The following is a 22,584-nucleotide window of genomic DNA, read 5'->3' on the forward strand; positions in this document are numbered from 1 at the left end:
AAAACCGTCTCCCTTTTTTTAACATTCGGCGTCTATTTAATATTTTATACTCAGTTCCAACTGGGACTCCTGAATGTGTTATCTCCCTTGATGCGGAGAAAGCATTTGACCGTATAGAGTGGAACTACCTTTTTGCAGTCTTAGAAAAATTTGACCTCGGCCAAAGTTTCATCTCTTGGATCCAATTGCTGTACCTGTGTCCTACTGCTTCTGTTCTAACTAATTTTCAGAAATCCCAAGTATTTAATCTCAAACGTGGCACCCGTCAGGGATGCCCCTTAAGTCCCTTTCTCTTTGATTTGGCTATAGAACCTCTGGCGATAGCATTTCGAAATTGTCCTGAATTGACCGGGATTTGGAGAGGGGGTGTTGAGCATAAAGTTTTTCTCTATACTGATGACTTATTACTCTTTCTCTCAAATCCGTCTACATCTTTACCTCTAATGTTTTCACTTCTTGACCAGTTTAGCCAGATCTCTGGCTATAAACTCAACTTACATAAGAGTGAACTTTTCCCAATTAATAAAGAAGCACTAGAACTAATATTTCGTGATCTCCCTTTTAAAGTAGTCCATAATCAATTTACTTATCTTGGAATTACAGTCACAAGGAAGTTTAAAGATCTCTTTGGTGAAAACTTTGTCAATCTTTCATATGCTATAAAACAGAGTCTGGTACAATGGTCACCTCTATCTATGTCCTTAGTAGGTCGTATTAATGTTGTTAAAATGTATGTTCTCCCCAAATTTTTATACTTATTTCAATCTATCCCAATTTTTATTCCTAAATCTTTTTTTGATTCCTTAGACTCTATTATTTTGTCATATCTGTGGCAGAATAAGCGCTCTAGAATTAATAAAATTCACCTCCAAAAATCTAAAAAAGAGGGTGGCATGGCTTTACCTAACTTTCGCTTATATTACTGGGCAGCTAATATATGTTGTGCTGCCTTCTGGTCTTTCTTCCACGGTCAACCCGAGTGCCCTAACTGGGTGGCAATGGAGTTGAGCTCCACTAAAGAATTATCTATATCTGCACTTCTTGGCTCTGCACTCCCTAGAAGTCTGCCCAGATCAATAGCTAATCCTCTGGTTAGACACACTTTGCGTATATGGGCTCAGTTCAGGAAATGCTATGGTTTCCAGGGGTTTTCCGTTTCTAGCCCTGTCGCACATAATCACCTTTTTTTTATCTACTACGTACGATTCAGCATTCCATGTTTGGTATAGGAAGGGCATTAGACATTTTGAAGATCTCTTCATTGATAATCGCTTCGCTTCTTTTCAGCAGCTCTCCGTTAAGTTCAACCTGCCTAACGCTCACTTTTTCAGATATCTCCAAATCCGACACTTTACTGCTCCTTTAATTCCTAACTTCCCTGAAATGCCTGCGAAAAATGCTATGGACCTATTTCTTTCCATTAATCCACTAGGTAAAGGTTTAATTTCAATTATCCGAGATAAACTAGCAGCCTTACAACGGGCCCCTGTGGATAAAATTAAAATGGCCTGGGAGCAGGATTTAAATATCTCCTTATCCGAGGAGAGCTGGGACTCAGTTCTCAAATCGGTTAACTCAACCTCCCTTTGTGCTCGCCATTGCCTTTTACAGTTTAAGATTGTTCATAGAGCCCATATGTCTAAATCTAAACTATCTCGATTCTACCCTGGCATTAGTCCGCTCTGCGATAAATGCAAGAGGGGCGTGGCCTCTCTCATCCACATGTACTGGTTCTGTCCTAGTTTGGAGAAATTCTGGAAAGATGTCTTCACTACATTATCGGGTATTCTGAATCAGCACCTAGAACCTAACCCCTTAATTGCTCTGTTCGGTTTTTGGGGCGAGACAGATTTATGTCTGGGTCCGACCAAATGCCGAATACTATCCTTTGCCTCTCTCCTGGCGAGACGCTTGATCCTCCTTAGATGGAGAGATGTTGCCCCGCCCACTCATGCGCAATGGCTTAACGACATTATGGCCTGCTTGGACCTCGAAAAAATTCATTATTCAGTTCTTAATTCGGATCTAAAGTTCCATAAGGTCTGGGGACCTTTTATCGAGTACTTTCATAACCTTCCCCTTGACTAGGGTTTTTTTTTTCTTTTTTTTCTTCTTTTCGGTCCCTTGCTTTCAGCTCCCTTTTTTTTCTGGTAGCAGGCATTATTATCCTCTGTTGCTAAGTGTATTCACAGTCTGGGAGTTTGACTGTCCGGACTTATACTCTTTATACTGTGTGGTGGTTGGTCTGGAGTTGTTGTTGTTTTTTTTCTTGTGTTGTGGGGCTTGGGGAGGACACTAAGCTCACTTGTCTTTAATTTAGGTGCTTTTTTGTTAAATTCTCTTCCTTTGTAGCATATTGTTATTGTATGCTTAATCTTGCACTGTATTAATGCTCCCCATTGGGATTTGGGGTTTTTAATTTTGTAAAATGTTTTGAAAAACTAATTAAAAAAAATTTTTTTTTAAAAATGTGAGTGGCTGATGGAGCCTCTGTAAAACAACCCCAATTACAAGATGGTTAATCAAAAGGAGTCAAGTTTAAACACTTCAAAAAGAATAAATATTATGGCACCCTAATAAAGTTCTCATGGCTAGCAGGTAGTTTCACTTTAGCTGGAGTAAGTCTCTTTTCAGCTAATGTTATCTCACTGCTAGAGGTAATATTAAGGCAGTGCCAGCCTTGTTAAGAAATAGCTCTTCATATAAGATTATTCCAACAATACAACTGATCATTCATATGCTAACATATAAGCTCTTGAACATTTGACCTCAAAACCTAACATGACCTTTGCACTTTAACTACCTACACTGAACTTTGTCTGTAACTTTAACAATTCTTTCAGCATTCTCCTTTCTTTTTATTACCTTGATGTAATTACAGATGGCAAGTTGAGCCCCTTTCTCCTTCCCTTTATCCTACGGTCCACTCTCCTCTCCCATCATATTCCTTCTTCTCCAACTCTTGACCTTTCCCACCCACTTGGCTTCACCTATCACCTTCCAGCTAGCCTCTTCCCCCTCCCCTCACCTGTTTATTCTAGCATCTTTCCTTATCCTTCTCAGTCCTGAAGAGGGGTCACAGCCTGAAACATTGACTGTCTATTCATTTCCATAGATGCTGCCTGACCTGCTGAGTTCCTCCAGCATTTTGTGTGGGGTGCTTCAGATTTCCAGTTTCCTATCCTCTGATTACCAGTTCAGTATTTCCAGCTAGTTCTGTTTTTATTTCAGGACTTCATTATATATTATACTTTGCTTTTTGCTTTGTTCTATTTCATCCTCTTATGGTCAGGTAACTGTTCTGTCTTGAATACTGTGGCATGCAAATGTTTGGGCACCCCTGGTCAAAATTTCTATTACTATGAATAGCTAAGCGAGTAAAGATTACTTGATTTCCAAAAGGCATTAAGTTAAAGATGACACATTTAATATTTTAAGCAAGATGACTTTTTTATTTCCATCTTTTACAGTTTCAAAAGAACAAAAAAGGAAAAGGGCCTGAAGCAAAAGTTTGGGCACTCTGCATGGTCAGTACTTAGTAACACCCCCTTTGGCAAGTATCACAGCTTGTAAACGCTTTCTGTAGCCAGCTAAGAGTCTTTCAATTCTTGTTCGAGGGATCCTCACCTATTCTTCCTTGCAAAAGGCTTCTAGTTCTGTGAGATTCTTGGACCGTCTTGCATGCACTGCTCTTTTGAGGTCTATCCACAGTTTTCAATGATGTTTAGGTCGGTGGACTGTGAGGGCCATGGCAAACCTTCAGCATGTGCCTCTTGAGGTAGTCTGTTGTGGATTTTGAGGTGTGTTTAGGATCATTATCCTGTTGTAGAAGCCATCCTCTTTTCATCTTCAGCTTTTTTACAGACAGTGTGATGTTTGCTTCCAGAATTTGCTGGTATTTAATTGAATTCATTCTTCCCTCTACCAGTGAAATATTCCCCGTGCCACTGGCTGCAACACAAGCCCAAAGCATGATCGATCCACCCCCATGCTTATCAGTTGCAGAGGTGTTCTTTTCATGAAATTCTGCACCCTTTTTTCTCCAAACATATCTTTGCTCATTGCGGCCAAAAAGTTCTATTTTAACTTCATCAGTCCACAGGACTTGTTTCCAAAATGCATCAGGCTTGTTTAGATGTTCCATAACAAACTTCTGATGCTGAATTTTGTGGTGAGGATGCAGGAAAGGTTTTCTTCAGATGACTCTTCCATGAAGGTCATATTTGTGCAGGTGTTGCTGCACAGCAGAACAGTGCACCACCACTCCAAAGTCTGCTAAATCTCCCTAAAGGTCTTTTGCAGTCAAATGGGGGTTTTGATTTGCCTTTCTAGCAATCCTACGAGCAGTTCTCTCAAAAAGTTTTCTTGGTCTTCCAGACCTCAACTTGACCTCCACCATTCCTGTTAACTGCCATTTCTTAATTACATTACAAACTGAGGAAACGGCTACCTGAAAACACTTTGCTATCTTCTTATAGCCTTCTCCTGCTTTGTGGGCATCATTTATTTTAATCTTCAGAGTGCTAGGCAGCTACTTAGAGGAGCCCATGGCTGCTGATTGTTGGGACAAGGTTTGAGGAGTCAGGGTATTTATAAAGCTTTGAAATTTGCATCACCTGGCCTTTCCTAATGATGACTGAACAAGCCATAGCGTTCACAAGCTAATTAAGGTCTGAGACATTGGTAAAAGTTATCTCAGAGCTCAAATCTCTTGGGGTACTCAAACTTTTGCATGGTGCTCCTTTCCTTTTTTTCACTCTAAAATTCTACAAAACAAAAATAATACCCTAATCCTGCTTAAAATGTTGAAAAGAATGTTTCATCTTTAACTTTATGACTTTTGGAGAGCAGTTCATCTTATCCTCACTTAACTATTCACAGTAACAGAAATTTTGACTAGGGTGCCCAAACTTTTGCATGCCACTGTATATCTGGTATTAGTTTCTGTGTTTTAATTGCTATCTTGATTTACGCCATTAAAATAGCATGAGAATTGTCTATTATTATTAACCTTAATATCAGACTTCAAATCATAATGTGTTCTTGGTCATTCTCCCAAATGAATCCGCTCTTAAAGGGACATGTCAGAATAGAGATGGGAAGTCGAATTATAATGGGTAGCCACCAGGAGATCCTGTCTTTTGAAGCAGACAGAGCAATCCCCTCCCAGCTTCTTTCTTCATCCCTTCTCACCCAGCTGCCCACCTTCCCCCTCACCTGGATTTATGCATCACCTGCCAGCTTGCACTACTTCCCCTCCCACCACCTTCTTGTTCTGGCTTCTGCTCCCTTCATTTCCAGTCCTGAGAAGGGTCTCAGTCCAAAACGCCGACTGCTTATTCCTCTCCATGGATGCTGCCTGACCTACTGAGCTCCTCAAGCATTTTTCGTACATTCCTCATGATTTCCAGCAACTGCAGAACTTAGTGTTCATGATTTGCTGCATACTCGTTGATTAACTACTTTTACCACAGCAGTGCTTGTAGCTTACATCTTTCAACGTGCTTACCTTTCTGTCAACTCTGAGTTCATCACTTTCGCCAATGGAAGACACTAAGGTCAATACTGAAACCTTACAAATAAGTTAAATTTTACTAAAATACAATGCCTGACATGAATTCACTCTGCAGGCCAATCCTAATAACTAATGCTGCGAAGTGCTGATTCAAGGGTAGAGTCACTTTCCATTTCTCTTCTTCCCTGAATTAAAGCAGCCTGGACCACAGCAACCCTTCACAACATTCATGGCTGGATTTTAGTTGACCAATTCTCATTGGCTGAGTGGTAATTTCCATGCATCTGGATAGTAACGTACTCTACGTTAGAGTACTGTTTATCAACTACAGAATCAACTTCAACAGAATAATTCTGAGTTAACTTATTTCCAAATTCCTAAACCTGGGAGTCAATATCTCCTTGTGCAGAGGATCCTTAACCTCCTAACCAACAGACTGCAATCAGTAACGACAAGCACAAGCACGTCCGTCACAAATATGGCCGCCTACTCTACTCTGACACAGCTCAGCACATCAGAGAAACCAGCCTCCCCTCCATGGACCAAATAAACCAAATAAATAAATAAACTAAACCAAATAAAGCAGCCACCATAATCAAAGAACCCACCCAAGCTAGACATTCTTTCCCCTCCCTCCTCCCACCAGGCGGAAGTTACAAAAGCATGCAGGAACGTACAACCAGCTTCAAGGACAGCTTCTATCCATCCCGTTGTTCTAAGACTATTGAATATTTCCCTAGTATAATAAGACGGACTTCGACCTCACAACCTGCCTTGTTGTGACCATGTACTTTACTGTTTACACTTTCCCTGTACCAGATACTCTATTCTGCACTCCGTTACCTTGTGAAGTCTCAGTGCATTGCAACAAATTAACCTGCATGGATGGTATGCAAGACAGGTTTTTCACTGCACCTCTATACATGTGATCCTAATAAGCACATTGACTGCTGTTCAAATGCATTTTAACTTGACATTTGCCAAGCAAATCTGAAAAATTTAGCTGCATTTGGGAAGCAGAATTAATAGAGCAATAGGGAAGAGTATCCCCATTTCAGCTTCTACATAAAGGATCACTTCACCACAAAATGAGGAATAATGACCATTTGTTATGCATTAAAATCCCTCATCAGGATTTCTGCACAGCCAGTGATAATTCAATTAACATCTATTATAAATGTGGATTTCTATCCATGCCGGGATGAGTGTTGAGCTCACAACTCCGCCTCGTTAAAAAAAAAACTGTGCCGTGAGGAGGGGGGACCACTCACAGAATCTTTCCTCCAAGACAACCACTTGAAAAAAGTGGTCACCGAGGCTCTAGCAGACTATGGCACACAAAAGAAAATGTGGATAGGCAAGGGAAGATACCAGAACTACTTCAAATTACTGTACCTGTAATGGATCTAGATCATTGCTGTCGTGAGGTATTTCTGACTCTGCTCTCTGAAAACTGGGTAGCCATTGTTTAAGGCTTTTCATCAGGTATGTTTTCCCTTCCTGTAAATGCAGAAAAAAAGTTTTAGAAAGTGCCATGTCAACCAGGAAATTGCCATGACAATAATGAATCATTCCTGATTCAGAATACAGGACCCTGAAAATATCAACTGTGCATCTGTATATGCTTATTCTCTCTGCATGGTTTCTGCCACACAAGTTCACTATCATATACAGAGATTTATTCCCAAATCAAATGAATAGAATTCTGATACAGACCAGCTGTGAATTGGCAAAATGATAGAATGTCTTATGGAGCTGAATTACTTTCTCCTGCTGCAAAAAATTCCTATCAATAGGGATGAAGTGCAAAGTAGTGAAATGATGCTACAACTGCAAAGGGCTTTGATAAACTGTTCCCAAGTGATTAAATACAGTTGTGGGCCAGTTATTTAAAGCATGCACTACAGATTCGATTTACTAGATTGATTTCAGAAATGAAAGCATTGTCTTCTGAGAATGATTTACAGCTCACTGGTGATCTTGCTGAAATATGCAAGGTTCTGAGGATTTTGACAGGATAGATACTTCAGGAATTTCATTGGGTATATTCTGAAGGTGTTTCCCTACCCGGAGAATCTAGAACCAAGTATCATTGTTCAGAATAAAAGGATCTCCATTAAGGTCTCCTGATGAAGAGGATTTTTTTTTTGGAAGGGGACTGTGAATCTTGGGATTCACTACCCCAGAGAGCTGCAGGTGCTGACTCAAGAAGTAAGAGTTCACTTTTTTGTGGTCGACCATGGGGTGGACCACCTTGGATCTAACCACCACTATTCAGCGCAGCTTCAATTTTTAAACTCTGCTCACTGCAGCTTGGTAGTTCAGAGCTGCAGTTTAGGTGCATTTGACCACCTACTCCAAAATGAGACTCAGTTCTGAGTTCAGTTATTGCTCCAGAATGAAAGAAATGAGGGACAGATTTGCCCCAAAAGTGATGATCTAATTTATTTTAATGTAATTGCTGATATTCATGAGCAGTTTAGCCATTTTTATAATTGTATTTTATATTAGTATGTTTAATTAATGGTGACATGTTTTAATATAATTTATATAAATTTTTGCAATCCTGACATTCGGTGCTATGTGCACGCACATTCTCCCTGCAAATGCATGGATTTCCTCCCTCCCACAACACAAAACACATACAGGCTGGTGGCTTATATGACCACAGTAAATTGCCCCTGGTGTGCAGGGAACTGATAGAATGAAAGAGAGTTAATGGGAGTGTGTTGAGAATAAAATGACATTAGTGTGGATTTTGGTTCAGCACAGATTTGGTGGACCAAATGGCCTGCTTGTGTGACATATGACTCTGACTTTATAGTGCATTGCAATTTAGCTAAATAACTATTATCATTCTGTGTAGAAGGAAGATATAGTACTACTGAAAGACAAATTATTGACTAAATTAAAATAAATTAAAAATCAGACAAAACTACCAATACCTGTTGCTGTTCAGTACTGAAAAGATAACTAGCCATCAGTTGCAAAGCTTCAGGGTTTTCCGGATCATATGCCAAAGCATTTCCCAAAGCTTCTTGGCACTTAGTTGAAGCATCTTCCTCTGAACTGTGAACAAAATAAAAGTACACCTGGTTTAATGGAGATAAAAATTTGACAACAGTTACTCATTAAAATGCAATGTTAATAATACAATTACAACTGATTACATAAGTCAGGGGTGTCAAACTCATTTTAGGTCACGGGCCGGATTGAGCAAAATGCAGCTTCATGCAGGCCGGATCAGTCGGACGCATGCGAACGCAGCTTTCGTTGCCTCCGTTTTTTCAGCCTGCTCTCATGTGTCTCAGTCTCTGCTATAACTACAAAGTGTTTCACTTTACAAATTCCGTTTCTTATGAAGAAGACTGCCGAGCAAGACTGCCGAATAAACACTAAAAACCCTGAAAACCTGGTACCTGAATAAACTCAGCATTAGCCATATCATACGCCATAGGCGCTTCGATTACTGGGGCCAGCTTTAATAGTAATTAGATATTATCTCGCGGGCCAAAGATAATTCCACCGCGGGCCGGATTTGGCCCGCGGGCCTTGAGTTTGACATATATGACATGTCATGGGCATATAACAAACTAAATATATAACATTAATATAACATTAACCGAACTGAATCTGTATTTGCATTTATAAACAAGCACTCCCAAGCTCCTCCACACAACAGCATGTAGTAATCTTTTGCCAATTAAATAATAATCTAATCATCTACTTTTCCTTCCAAAGTGGATGACCTTGCATTTGCCAACACTGGTTTCCACTAGCCAGACCCTTGGCCACTCATTTAACCTTCCTATACATCTCTGCAGATTTTCTACCACCTTTGCAAATTAGCTTTTCAACTCAATGTAGTGTCATCAGCAAACATCATGCTACACTTGCTCATTTGTCCAAATCATGAATACCATCATTAACAGTTGCAGGACCAGCACCACCCCCTTTGGCACTCCACCCACCACTGACTGTCAACCAGAGAAATACCAATCAATCCCAACTCTGCCTTCTGTTGGTTACCCAATCCTCTATCCAGGCAAATCACTACTCCCAACTCTATGCGTCCTTATTTTGTGGATTATTTTTTAATGGGGCACCTTATCAAACACCTCTAGAAATCCAAGTATTCAACATTCACCTGTCCGCTCTACACACTGTGTTTGTTATATCCTAAAGAACTTCAGTAATCTGTCAAACTGGACCTGTCCATCCTGAATTGTGATGAAACCATTTCTATCAAGATGTCTCCTTATTTCTTCTTTACTTATAACTCAGCATCAAGCTTCCTTCTCATAAGTCAGATGTTCATACTTCCTGCCAGAGATTTAATAGGATTATGTAACCTTAACTGTACATTCATTTATCTGTAATAACTTTTCTCCCTCTTCCTTATCATATGTCTACCTTTGCTTCCAAAGTATTCAAAGCCTCTTTTTGAGGGATGGTAGCATAGCAATTAGTGTAACCTGTTACAGTGCCAGCCATAACCAAACAGGGTTCAATTCCCGCTGCTTTTTATAAGGAGCTTGTATGCTCTCCCTGTGACCACGTGGGTTTCCTCTTAGTGCTCTGGTTTCCTCCCATGTTCCAAATATGTATGGTTAGGATTAATGAGATGAGGGGGTGCCATGGTTGGCACTGGAAGGATGAACTTCACAGCCTTCTGTGAGAAAAAAAATGTTACCTCATCTATGACTCAAATGCTGGCAGGCCTAATTTGAAACTGTGACCGATAGTTGCAGGTTCTCTAATGCAAGGACAATTACCTCCACAATCACCTTATGAAAATCCATCAGGGTTTAAATTGTTTCATTCAAGTATATTTTAATTTTTCCAGTCTCTGGTGGATATGACCAGCCTGTTCAACATTTTCCTACAAGACAACCCGCTGAGCTATTAATCTAATGAAGCTTCTTTGAACAGATCAGTATTCTTCCTAAAATGAGAGAATAAATATTATACAGTGCTACAAATGTGATGCTGCAAATACCCTATACAACTGAAAGAAAACCTCCCCTTTTTAAGTCCATTTCCTTTTCAGCCGGTTTTCATAATTACTTGCATACCTCCATGCTTGTCTTTTGCAAATTGGGACAATGGGACTCTCAGATCCCCCTGCATCTTAGTTCTTTCACAGTTTGGATACAATGATTTTTTTTTAAGCCATGTCAACATAAATAATGTTACATTTTCTCATGTCACATTTCATTTGCCAGATCTTGGCTCAATCACATAACCAATTTCCATTTCTTCCTGTGGCCTCCTTATGTCATTTTGACAATCTACTTTCCTAAACACCTTCATGTCATCAGTAAACTTAACGACCAGTACCTTCATCCAAGTCATTTACTGTAAATACAATGTGAAATGTGAATGCCAGCACTGATCCCTATAAGCACACCACTCATCACATCTTGCAGTTATCTCCAGCTCTGTTCCTTGTTTCCCAGCCAATATTTTATCTCTGCCTATATGTTACCTCCTACCATGAGATGTTAGTAACCTTTGATATGGTATCCTATCGAATGTTTTCTGGAAATCTAGATCCACTGGTTCTCATTTATTCACTGCAGGATCAACTTCTTCAAAGATTTCTAATATGTCAAACCTGGTTTCCCTTTCACAAAAAGTTAGCTTCTTCTGATTACATTGATATTTTTGATGCTAAAAAAGACTGTACTACAAAACTACAGCATTCAAAAACACAGACTTCTTACTTTAAATTAACTCAATTAAATGAAAACATGTAATTTATTTCATTTTTACTTCTTTCCATTGCAATGAATGTCCTTGCTGTTCCTGCAGCAGATATAATTTGGCATGGACTCAATGCACAGATTTCCCAGAATTAACTTCTGAAGTTTTCTAATGCTAATGATGTGGCAGAGCATAAGCAATACCCCACTCTTGAGTTGTCCAAAATTGAGTAGCCCCACACTGGAGCCTATGAAGTGATCCACTACGAGAGAGATTAGAAATTTTGTTTCACCAGGCATATCACCTTTATTCTCACTAACGAATGAAAGTTTCCTTATCTTCTTTCACCATGGTAAATCTGCAAGTGCCAGCTTTTAACCTGGTGAACCATCACTGCACTAATCCTATTGCAGGTATGTCCATCCTTCAAGAGGCTGACCAGACCTGTATTCAGTATTCCATTGGTGTGGCCCAGTAGCCTAGCAGCTTGTGTAACACTTTACAGCCCCAACAATCAGGGTTCAAATCTCACCACTGTCTGTACATTCTTCCCATGCTCACTAGTTACCTCCTGCACAGAGTTGTGGAGGGCACCGGTGCAGGACAACATTTGTGGGCTGCTCCCAGCATATCCTTCAGCCGAGTTGGTTATTGATACAAATGATACTTCTCACTGTCTGTTTCAATGTATATATGACAAATTAAGTTAATTTAATCTAACCTAATCTCCCAACCAAGAACAGGGGTAAATCGCACAAGAACATAAGTAAATATTGACAGTCCTAAATGGAGCAACACACACAAAATCCTGGAGAAACTCTGCAGGCCAAGCAGCATCTAAAAAAAGTTACAGGCAACGTTTTGGGCCAAAACCCTTCGGCAGGACTGGAGAAAAAAAGTTGAGGAGTAGATTTAAAAGGTGGCGGAGGGAAGAAAGGAAAAGGGGGAAGGAGCACCAGAGGGAGAATATGGATGGGCAAGGAGACAAGGGCAAAGGGGATGGGAAATGGTGAAGGGGGGGGGGGGGGAGCATTACCAGAAGTTAGAGCAATCAATGTTCATGCCATCAGTTTGGAGGCTACCCAAGTGGAATATAAGATTTTGTTCTTCCAACCTAAGTGTGGCCTCATCACGACAGTGGAGGAGGCCATGGATGGACAATTCGGAATGGGAAGTGGAATTAAAAGAGTGGGCACTGGGAGATCCCGCTTTTTCTGCTGGTGCTCAGCGAAGCGGTCTTCCGATCTATATCGGGTCTCACCGATATACAGGAGGCCACATCGGGAGCACTGGACACAGTATATGATCCCAACAGACTCACAGGTGAAATGTCACCTCAGCTGGAAGGACTGTTTAGGGCCCTGAATGGTTGTGAGAGGGAGGAGGTTTAGGGGCAGGTGTAGCACTTGTTCCGTTTCCAAGAATAAGTGCCAGGAGGGAGATCAGTAAGGAGGGACGAATGGACAAGGGTATCATGTAGGAAGCAATCCCTGTGGAAAGCAGAAAGTGAGGTGGAGGGAAAGATGTGTTTGGTGGCGGGATGCCATTGGAAGTGGCGGAAATTACAGAGAACTATGTGCTGGACACGGAGGCTGGTGGGCTAGTAGGTGAGGACAAGGGAACCCTATTCCTGGTAAGGTGGTGGGAGGATGGGGTAAGAGTAGACATGCACGAAATAGAAGAAATGCGGTTGACGGCAGTATTGTGGAGGAAAGGAAGCCCCTTTCTTTGGAAAATGAAGACACCTCCTTCATTCTAGAATGAAAAGCCCTCATCCTGAGAACAGATACAGCGGAGACAGGGGAGTTGAAACAAGGGGAAGGCATCTTAAATGGAGTTCACTGCAGATGTTTCAGATAACATATTTACAAGTCTTAGACAACCTAGGTAACGGGTTCTCTAAAAAAAAGATAAAATGAGCGATATAGAAATCTGTTCATCTAGAATTCAGTACGATATAGTATTCCTCACAATATGTAGATTAGTTTAGGCAATTACCACACATACACTTATGCAGAATCTGGATAAATAAACCCAAGGAAACACGAAAAAGACAACTTGATGGGGTTAATGGAGGAATGGGAAGTCTTGTGGAAAATACAAACAACAGAAAAAAATCTTAGGCTGAATAGTCTGCTTCTACACAATAAACACTGTCCAACACTATCTAACAACTATCTGTAGTTTACCAACTTGATCTCTATTTACAATTCAAAAAACCCAACATGTGCATGGATGAGGATTTCTTTGCCAAATGTATAACTGCTGCTTCTCTTTCAGTCCCCCATAGCCTTTCTTTTACTCAAATAAAAAGCACGATTCTTCAGAGAGCAAAATAGGACTAAATAAGCAATACAAATAATTAATCTTTTTCATCAATAACAGGAATAACGACAGGACAATACCACCACAACTTTATAAAGCACCTGCAATAGAGTGTCATATCCAGAGACCCTAATTAACTAAAGGCACTACATGCAGTGGTGAAAAGAAAGATAACTGGAAAGCATAAGAAGGCCAAAAACAACTGACACAGAAATGTCCAAGGGTGCAAGTGCAGGGGGGGGTTATGTGGACAAGAAAGGGCAGGGCTATGGAAGGATCTGGGAATTTTAACTAGTAAATCAATACCAGACTCAAAATGATGACGATGAAAGCAGACCATTTTTGTAAGAGCCCTGACATATTTGCACTAGTGAACCATAATAAGTGAAGCAAACAAAAGTATCACAAAAAAATGACATCCACAAAAACTGCAAATTATTGGTTTGAGCACATCTGATTCATAGTGACTGTAGAATTTGATGATTCAGCCAGACTATATTGTGATTTAAAGCTGCTTCAAATATTAATAATCTTCTTTGTTCAGTATTACATATTGTTTACAAGTTGCTTACGTTTCAGTTATTCTGTCAGGGGTCATATAAAATCTTTCAATTGTAATGAATGGCTTCTAATTCACTCCCATCTACCTACTGCCAGATATTCTATTATATTGTGGCCAATATATACTAAATACACACCACCTGCTCCTCAAAATTTAAGGTAAAAGTATCACCTTGAAATTAACAATAACTCTTTGGGTTTGAGTAATTTTTAAAGCGCATTGTGTTCTAATATTAAACACAATGACTAACTATGAGGGGCCTGACACTGAAGAAATTTTATCACATTTTTTATTAACTTTTGTGATGTCTGCAACATTGACAGAGCTAACATTTATTAGTCAACCCAAGATATCACAGGTTGATGCAATTCAGTGTTTTTCTAGTTAAAAACTAACTGCACTGCCATATCATTGCTGTCACCTTTTTTGCTAACAACTTTATTTTATTAATTTTAAATTGAATTCAAAATTCTAAATCTTGAGAGATGATTTGCAGGATCAATTTTTTCATTTTTTTTGTTATCAGCCCAGAGTCAGGTGCAATGAGTGATACTAGACTTTATGGCTAAAACACATATACTTTACCAGAGTAACAGCAGCAAAGACAGTCATTGAGTTTTCCAGCATAGAATCAGGTCCTTTGATCTAATCAGACTACACTGGACAAAGCTAATCCGATTTGCCTAGACTTGGCCTATATTCCCTAAACTTTTTTTCTTTCATGAACCTGTCCAAATATCTTTCAAATGCCTTAACTACTTCTCTGCCAGCTTGTTCGATATACCCCCTCCTCTTTGCAAGGTCCTCTTTAGGACTATATAATCTCTGTAACATCATCCCTCCACCTCCTTTGCTCCAGGAGAAACAGTCCCAGCCTATCTAACCTCCCCTTATATTTCAAGTGCTCCAGACCTAGCAACAAGCCTTATGAATCTCTTCTGCACCCTTTCTAGTTAAAATCACATCTTTCACATACAGTCTCACCAACATGTTGTACAATTGTAACACGTCCCAGTTCCTGTACTGCTATGACAAATGAAGACAAGCATATCATATGCCTTCTTCGCCACCCGGTTTACCTGTGTCATCTCTTTCAGGCAACTATGTACTTGCACTCCTAAGTCTCTGTTCTACAACACTTCCCAGAACCCTGCCATGATTTAATTTCAAAAAAACATAACACTTTGCACTTGTCTCCGTCGAATTTCTTTGCCCACTTTCCCAGATGAACCAGATCTTGTTGTAACATTAGACAACTTCTTCACTATCCACTATATCACCTACTTTGGTGCCATCCACAGACAATATTCATACCACCTGCATGCTAATCCAAATTTTTAATATGTCAGAAACAATGGTGGACCCAACAAGGAATCCCTGAAGCACACCACTACTCACAAATTCGAGAAACAACTCTTCACTGTCAATCCTTGCCTTTCCAAATGGTGCCAGTAACCTACCATAATTTATTGCAGAAAGCTCACTAAACTACTAGATGCTCCTCATTTTCTAGATATACTTCTTTTGGACTGCGATCGATAGTCTGCAGCCTGTAATTTCCCTCTGAAGGATGTACTTGTCAGCCAGGCACGTCAGGCACCTCCTGGGGTGAGCGAACTAGACTCTCGGAGTGCAGGAACGACTGGGGTGACCATCGCTGGGGGCGGATGCTGATTCGATGCCTGATGGCAAAACACAAACCCATTCCTCTACGCCGATTAAAGTGTTGACCAAGACTAAAATCAGAGGATGAGAGCAGAAAACGAACAGGTATTCGGTGCCATCTGCCTGCATTGGACCATTCTCGCTCTCTTCTTGTTGTTTCTGTCGGGTGGGAGGTGCAAGAGTCTTGGGACCCCAGCGCCAGGTTCAGGAGCTGCCGGGCTCCTGGACGGTCTTCAATAGCCTCAGCGCCGGACAGGCTCTGCTGCTCTGGGCTCACTTTCGGGGACACTGCACTTCATGCTCCGGGTGTTTCTGTACTTCTTTTTATTATTTGCGCAATTTGATCAAGGAGCTTCAGACTGCATAATACAGGCTTCCACAATCGGCACTTGCCACAGCCCTGAACTGGCTGCATGGCTGTGGCCTGCAGCATTTGTGCTCCTGGACTAGTCCCACTTGCCTCAGCGCAGACAAATGCAATCCAGTTTGTTGTCTTCCACTGAGTGAACACAGGAGGACAGAACTAATGGGAGGGCAGCCCCCAACCCAGAATCCAGCAATACACAGCCAACTTGTGTCTCCCTCACTAACAGTCACAATGGAGGGCAACCCCAAGGCACCAGGGCCTGGTCCACATCACAAACGAGGTCATTAGTCTCACCATTGAATCAGTGGGTCAGGCTCGCAGTATTCTGCACTATCAACGTCCAATAGGGTCTTCCGATCACAACAAAAGCGTCCACAACAAACACCTACAACAGCTGTTGGTCCGCACTCCATCTCTGCACATCGCTTCTGACACCTGCTATCCTGGGTGGATGAAGCAGGCTCCACCACTATCCAGCAACTCACTGGTGGGGTCGACCTAAGGTACTTTATGTTATTAATATCCAGCAGCATCTTATGATCGTGAAAAAGATGTAAAGGATGAACAATTACGCCTTTGTTTGTACCCAGGGAGGCTGCTGTTTCCATCTTACAGGAAAGAAACTAGAACTTCTTCCACTTGCAGGGATAAGTGCCAGGAGGGGGATTAGTGGGGAGGGATGGACAAGGAATCACAGAGGGAGCAATCCGTACAGAAAGTGGAGAATGGGGAGGGAGGTAAAGATATGTTTGGTTGTAGGGTCCTGTTGAAGAATGAGGATGTTGTGGAGAATGATGTGCTGGATGCAGAGGCTCATGTGAGGTAGGAACTCTATCGCTGAAAAAGGCGGCACAAAGATGGGGTGAGGGCAGATCTCTGGGAAATAGAGGAGATGCGGGTGAGGACAGCCTCAATGGTGGAGGAAGGGAAACACCCGTTCTTTGAAGAAGAAGAAGAACATCTCTAATGTTCTGGAAATAATATTCCTAAAATGAGTACTACCAAAGCCACACACAAAATGCTGGTGGAATGCGTTCTTGAATTTCCAGCATCTGCAGATTTCCTCGTGTTTGACTACTAAAGCCATTTTAGTTGCAGAGTAGCTGAAGATGCTAATCACATTACATGATAAAAACTGCACAGCACCACCTAATGTTGAAGATCAAATGCTTTAACTCACACGCGTGGAAAAACTCATTGAAATGAAGACTGAGAAGTTGGAAAACTGAACAGCAATGTGAATAATTCACTCACTGTGCCAAGTCATCACATTTGGATAATATGGCATCTTCTACCCAGCTCACCTCTTCCAAGGAGAAAAACCCAGCTTCTCTAATTTTACCTCATAGCTACACTTTCCAGTCTTGGCAAAATCCTTGAAAATTCGCACTGCACGCTCACCAGTGTAATCACATCTTGTGACCAAAATGTTTACATGGACTCGAACTACAGCCTAACTTGCATGGTACCTTGTTCTATCACAACCTCCCTATTCTTCCGTCTTGACTAATAAAGGAAATATCATGTGTCTGTTTAACCCGTCCTGGACTTTTAAGGTTCTGTGGCCGTTCACTCTAAGATCCCTTGGTCCCTACATAACACAGCCGTTCATTGGACATGTCAGCAAATGCCTCCTTACCTTTCACCTCTCTGAATTAATCTCCATTTGCCAATTTCCTGCCCAACTGATCAGCCCATTATATCTAGCTAGTGTCTACAACAACCCTTCTTGTTTAGGCTTTTAGGCTTATATCATTTTAATCTGACAAATACAGTGGACCATGGTCTGAATCCTGTGGAATCCCTCTAGTAAACAGTCTTTCAGTCACAAAAATATGCAATTTTTGTTTCAGTCCATCACTTGAAGCCAGTTCTCTGCCATAAATAATGCAACCAATATCCTCAATACTGCACTCCCAGATGCAAGTTTAGATCGTACTGTTTTCAAATACAGAACCAATATGGAGACAAAATGCTGGAATCAGGAGCAAAACAAAAAGAGTTGCGCCTGCAGCTCATTTTTTAAAAATTTACCATTCTGATTTGTCATTTGTGACGATCCCTCATAAATGAGCTGCCTTGAAAGCAAATAGCAACAAACACCCAGAGACACAACATACAGCAGATCCTAGAAAATGAAGGAAGTTCACCATATTGTCTAAATTTTATCACATCTAAATTCTCCAGCACCAAGCAAGAATTTGCTGCTACAGAATTTAATGTGCACCAAGTCCTTGCCTCTGTGTGCCAAATGAACTGCTTTCCTGATGAACTATTGCAAGAAAATATGTGGGCCACGGATCCAGTTTTGGATGTCAGTCAGTTGAAGGGATTAAAAGCAGGAATGAGCTGCCTTGAAGGCAAATTGCAACAGACGCCCGGAGATGCATTATATAGCAGATGCTGGAATCTCAAAGAAAAGCCAAGCTGCTGGAAGAACTCAGCAGGTCAAGCAGCAAAAGATGCTCTACATTTCATGTCTCAAACTTCGACCAGCCCTTTGCCTCCATGGACGCTGCTTGATCCATTGAGTTCTGCCAGCAGTTTGTTTTTAGCAAAAGACTCCTGCCGATGGATTCACTTCAAGTCATGCTGAGTTAATCTTCATAGATTTTTTTAAAAGTGCATTTAAGTACATCAATGAAACTTCCAAAAATGGCTTTGCATTAAATTGTTTGGGTTAGTGCTTGTCTGGACACCTCGATGCATTCCAATTTCATGTACACAAAGGACCCAAGGGGAACAAAAAATAATAGGGATTTCACAAACCATTGTAGGTAACAATGATGCTTCATGACAGTATTTCTCAGGAAAATTAACACAAAGTACACATCAGCATTCCAGCACAAAAAAAAATAATCTTTGGCCTTTGTATCTCCCTTTAATCAACAAACTTCCTTTTGTGCACCTCATCAAAACATGTTGGAAATTCTTGCATACAATACAGAAAAACCATCCTTTATTGGTACAGTTTTATTTTCTTGAGGTCCCTTAAATTTAAGGCACAACCCACTTTCTACATATCTATCTTGACTAGCTAGATACTCCCCATCTGCCAACATGAGCACTAACTTTAATTTCTATTATGAGTTCCAAACACTTAACCCCCACCTCACTCAAAACATCAAGTGGTACAGCAATGAATGGTGCATGAGCATGAACGTGGAAAAGGGGAGAACGGTGCCGGTGCGGATGGGCGCCTCATGGTTGATGCAGGGGAGTAGAGAAAGGCCTACTTTCAAATCACATGACTCCGTGGCAAGCAATGCTTCGTTCTCCAATGCAACTCTCAATTCAGGTTTTGAATAAAGACACATGCTTTGTGAGTACACTTTAAATCTTCTCTTACCAAAATTAATTATATGAAGATACAAAAGGAACCACAACAGAAAGTTCCTCCCTCAAGCCCTGCTCTGCCAATCAGTGAAACGTTGGTGGATACATAACACAATCCATATGCCCATATCCCTTATAATGTAAGAAGGCTAATCAATCTCAAATCTAAAATAACTTAACTTAGAATTAACATCAGCTGGGGAGAAAGTAATAGATATCTGGGATGTCTGTGCAAGTTTCCTTTCATAATCCATATTCAGGATTTTACATCTTTGTCACTTTTTGATCTTCTAATCTGTTCCAATTCCAAAGACCTCTGCCAGTGCCAGTTTACACCATTTTCTTTATAGTTTGCTTAGGTTTTACTTCCTTGTCTCTCAGTTGTGTTCTTCCAACCTTAGGAAACATAAACTTCCTATATAACATTACACTTCTGCACCCCCATGAGTTAAAATTCGTTTTTAGTTTTTCTTACAGTGGCTAAAGCATACTCTCTGATGATTAAACTATTCTCTTCCCTTTCATTTGTTTTTTTTTAACCATTATTAAAAATGCCTTAATTTCATGCCACCCACCTCCTCTCCTGCTCCCCAAGTGATAATTATATTTATTCGTTCTGCTAAAGCCTCAGTGTCACCCAGGTTTACATGCATCCCATTACAATTCAGCCCCTATTTCTCATGAAAAGGAACGAATCTTTCGGGTACATATCCCTACAGTGATCTGCAGGCAAAGTGTAACCTTTATATACGCTCTGATTTCCACTTCCATAATTAGCTGTTAACATAAGGTAATTTATAACTGTGCCATTTCCTTTATGACCCATAAGATTTCCTTTTTTATGTCTAGTCAGTGCAACACCTTAACTACCTAATTACAGTCCTCTTATGTTTATCCACCATTTTAATGTTTTTGTTTTCTCTCAATATTTACCTGAGCATGCTTTTCATGATTTGAAGTGGCACCTGAAAACACTTAAGCGATGCCTTTCACATTGCTTTCTGGCAATGTTCTCTGAACACAAAAGCAAGAACGATTAGGTAAACAATTACAAATTTGAAAATCTAAAATCACATTCTCAGCATGGAACTAAGCACCTTCAAGAGCTATTGCAGAAGTACTCAACCTTGCTTAAATAAATTTGTTTTTGTGAAGAAAGGACAATTGGTACGATTACAACACAGAAGTCACATGCTGGTGTCTAATGCCATTAAAACATGACTAAAATTTGCCCAAGATAATGGCATCACTGCTTTGATAACAGCCTCATTATATCTCAGCACACAAACGCACACTCACAAAGCTGTGCTCACTAGATTCCAAGCAACAGAAAGAAGAATTCATATAATTGTTCAATACGTGATCTATACCGGTGTAAAGAAGATTTATTTTAAAGTCTGCAGGAAGCATTTGCAAGCTGAATCACATTAGCATAATGTGGCATTTTACCAAGCAACATTTGATAGTGAAATAATTGGGTCAACTCAATTGGAGCAAGGCAATAAAAGACATGAATGGATACAGAGCACTATTTCTCTCCTGAGTGTAGCTAATCACAGTAGGCATTATTTATGCTAGACTGATCGAGTAAACACTGAACAGAAGAACATGAATTGTTTATCCATGTTGTTTTAGAACTTCAGCAAGGATTTCTCCTGTTTCAGAGGGATTGTTACCTTTACATTACTGAATGGCATTTTTAATCTTGTGCTAAACTGGGGCTAAATCAAAATTGTGTGTGAATGTTGAGGAATGGCATCAAGGTCGACTGAGGTGTTCAACACAGTCCTTTAAGCTGATATTGACTTCCACTCTATCCTTGACTCTTGGCAGAGGGTTGCAGATTACCTACCAAGAGAGGGGGCAACACTGGACCCTGGAGACTGAAGGGCAAAGATGAAAGAGATTAGGGAGCCCTGGTTTATCAGGTAGAGACTGCTGGGATCGAACAAATTCCTTGAGATGTTGGTGAGACTGCACTTGGCATTGTGTGCAATTTTGATTTAGGAAATAAATACATCATTAAACTTGAAAGAGTGCAGAAAAGATTTATAAAGATACAGCTGAGACCATGGGAAGAAAGAGCTACAGGGAGAAGTTGAGTAACATGGGACTTTATTCCTTGCAGGGTAGGATGCTGAGGGGAAACATAAAGTCATGAAGGGCATAGGTAGACTGAATGCACATAGCCTTTTTCCCAGGAAATAGAACTAAAAACTAGAAGACATAGGTTTAAAGTGAGAGGTGAAATATTTAAAAGGAGCCTGAAGGGCAACTTCTTCACATCTTGGTTAGTACTTATATGGGATGAGTTGCCAGATTAAGTAGCTAAAGCAGGTCGAATAACAATATTCAAAAGACATTTGGGTAAATACATGGATAGAAAAGATTTAGCAAAATTTGAGACCAAACTCAGGCAAGTGAATGTCATCAAGCTGCTGGATCTTCCTTACACTGTCCACTCATCTGTCCTTCAGATCATAACTTTTCTGTAACAATTTCCATCTTCAGGTCCAGCTATCTATTTCATTTCCTCCTAAGTTGTGGTATTGCTTCCAGTCCACAAGAACCTTGCACTTAAAACTCCTGGCTCTCTTGGTAATCCTTGACAACACTGTCTGGTTTTCTTGTGAAGACACCAAAACCTTTATACAAGTGTTGACTTGGATTGACTACAAGCCAACCTGGAGCAAGGGTACAAGACAAGGGAATGTACAATAAATCAGAGGATATCAAGGATCTGAACTACCTTGGAGTATATTTCCAGAGATCTTCAAAAGGTTACAGAACAGGTTGATGAATGTGATTAAAATGACACAAAGTGCAATTCCCTCATTAACTAAGGCACAGAATACAAGATCAAATAAATCACAGTAAAACTTGATATACTTTTATGTTGTATAAAGTTTTTACCTAACTTAGCTAGTTAGGTTACAAGTTAAGTAGAGATTATTGCTTCAGTTACAGAAAAGGTATGAAGAGGTTCGTTTGAGGGTGTTGTCTGGATAGGGAAATTGTAGCTACAAAAAGAGATGGTAAGGGATTCTTCTGGCTTCTCTGGAATAGAGGGAGACAGGCTGCACTGTACCCATAACTCACTGACTGGGA

At 40.4% G+C, this 22,584-nt stretch overlaps 1 protein-coding gene across 2 annotated transcripts in view; it reads right to left on the minus strand.

The window, feature by feature from the left end:
- LOC140732219 (uncharacterized) overlaps positions 1-22,584 on the minus strand; it is a 483,152-nt gene that overhangs the window by 382,565 nt on the left and 78,003 nt on the right. For both annotated transcript variants that reach the window (XM_073054524.1, XM_073054523.1), the window contains 2 exons: positions 8,461-8,584; positions 6,911-7,015 (listed from right to left, as the gene is read on the minus strand). In XM_073054524.1, coding sequence (XP_072910625.1) covers positions 6,911-7,015; positions 8,461-8,584 — 229 coding nt within the window. The remainder of the gene's footprint in view (positions 1-6,910; positions 7,016-8,460; positions 8,585-22,584) is intronic.

The sequence above is a fragment of the Hemitrygon akajei genome, chromosome 8 (genome assembly GCF_048418815.1).
Source record: "Hemitrygon akajei chromosome 8, sHemAka1.3, whole genome shotgun sequence".
Classification (NCBI taxonomy): Eukaryota; Metazoa; Chordata; class Chondrichthyes; order Myliobatiformes; family Dasyatidae; genus Hemitrygon; species Hemitrygon akajei.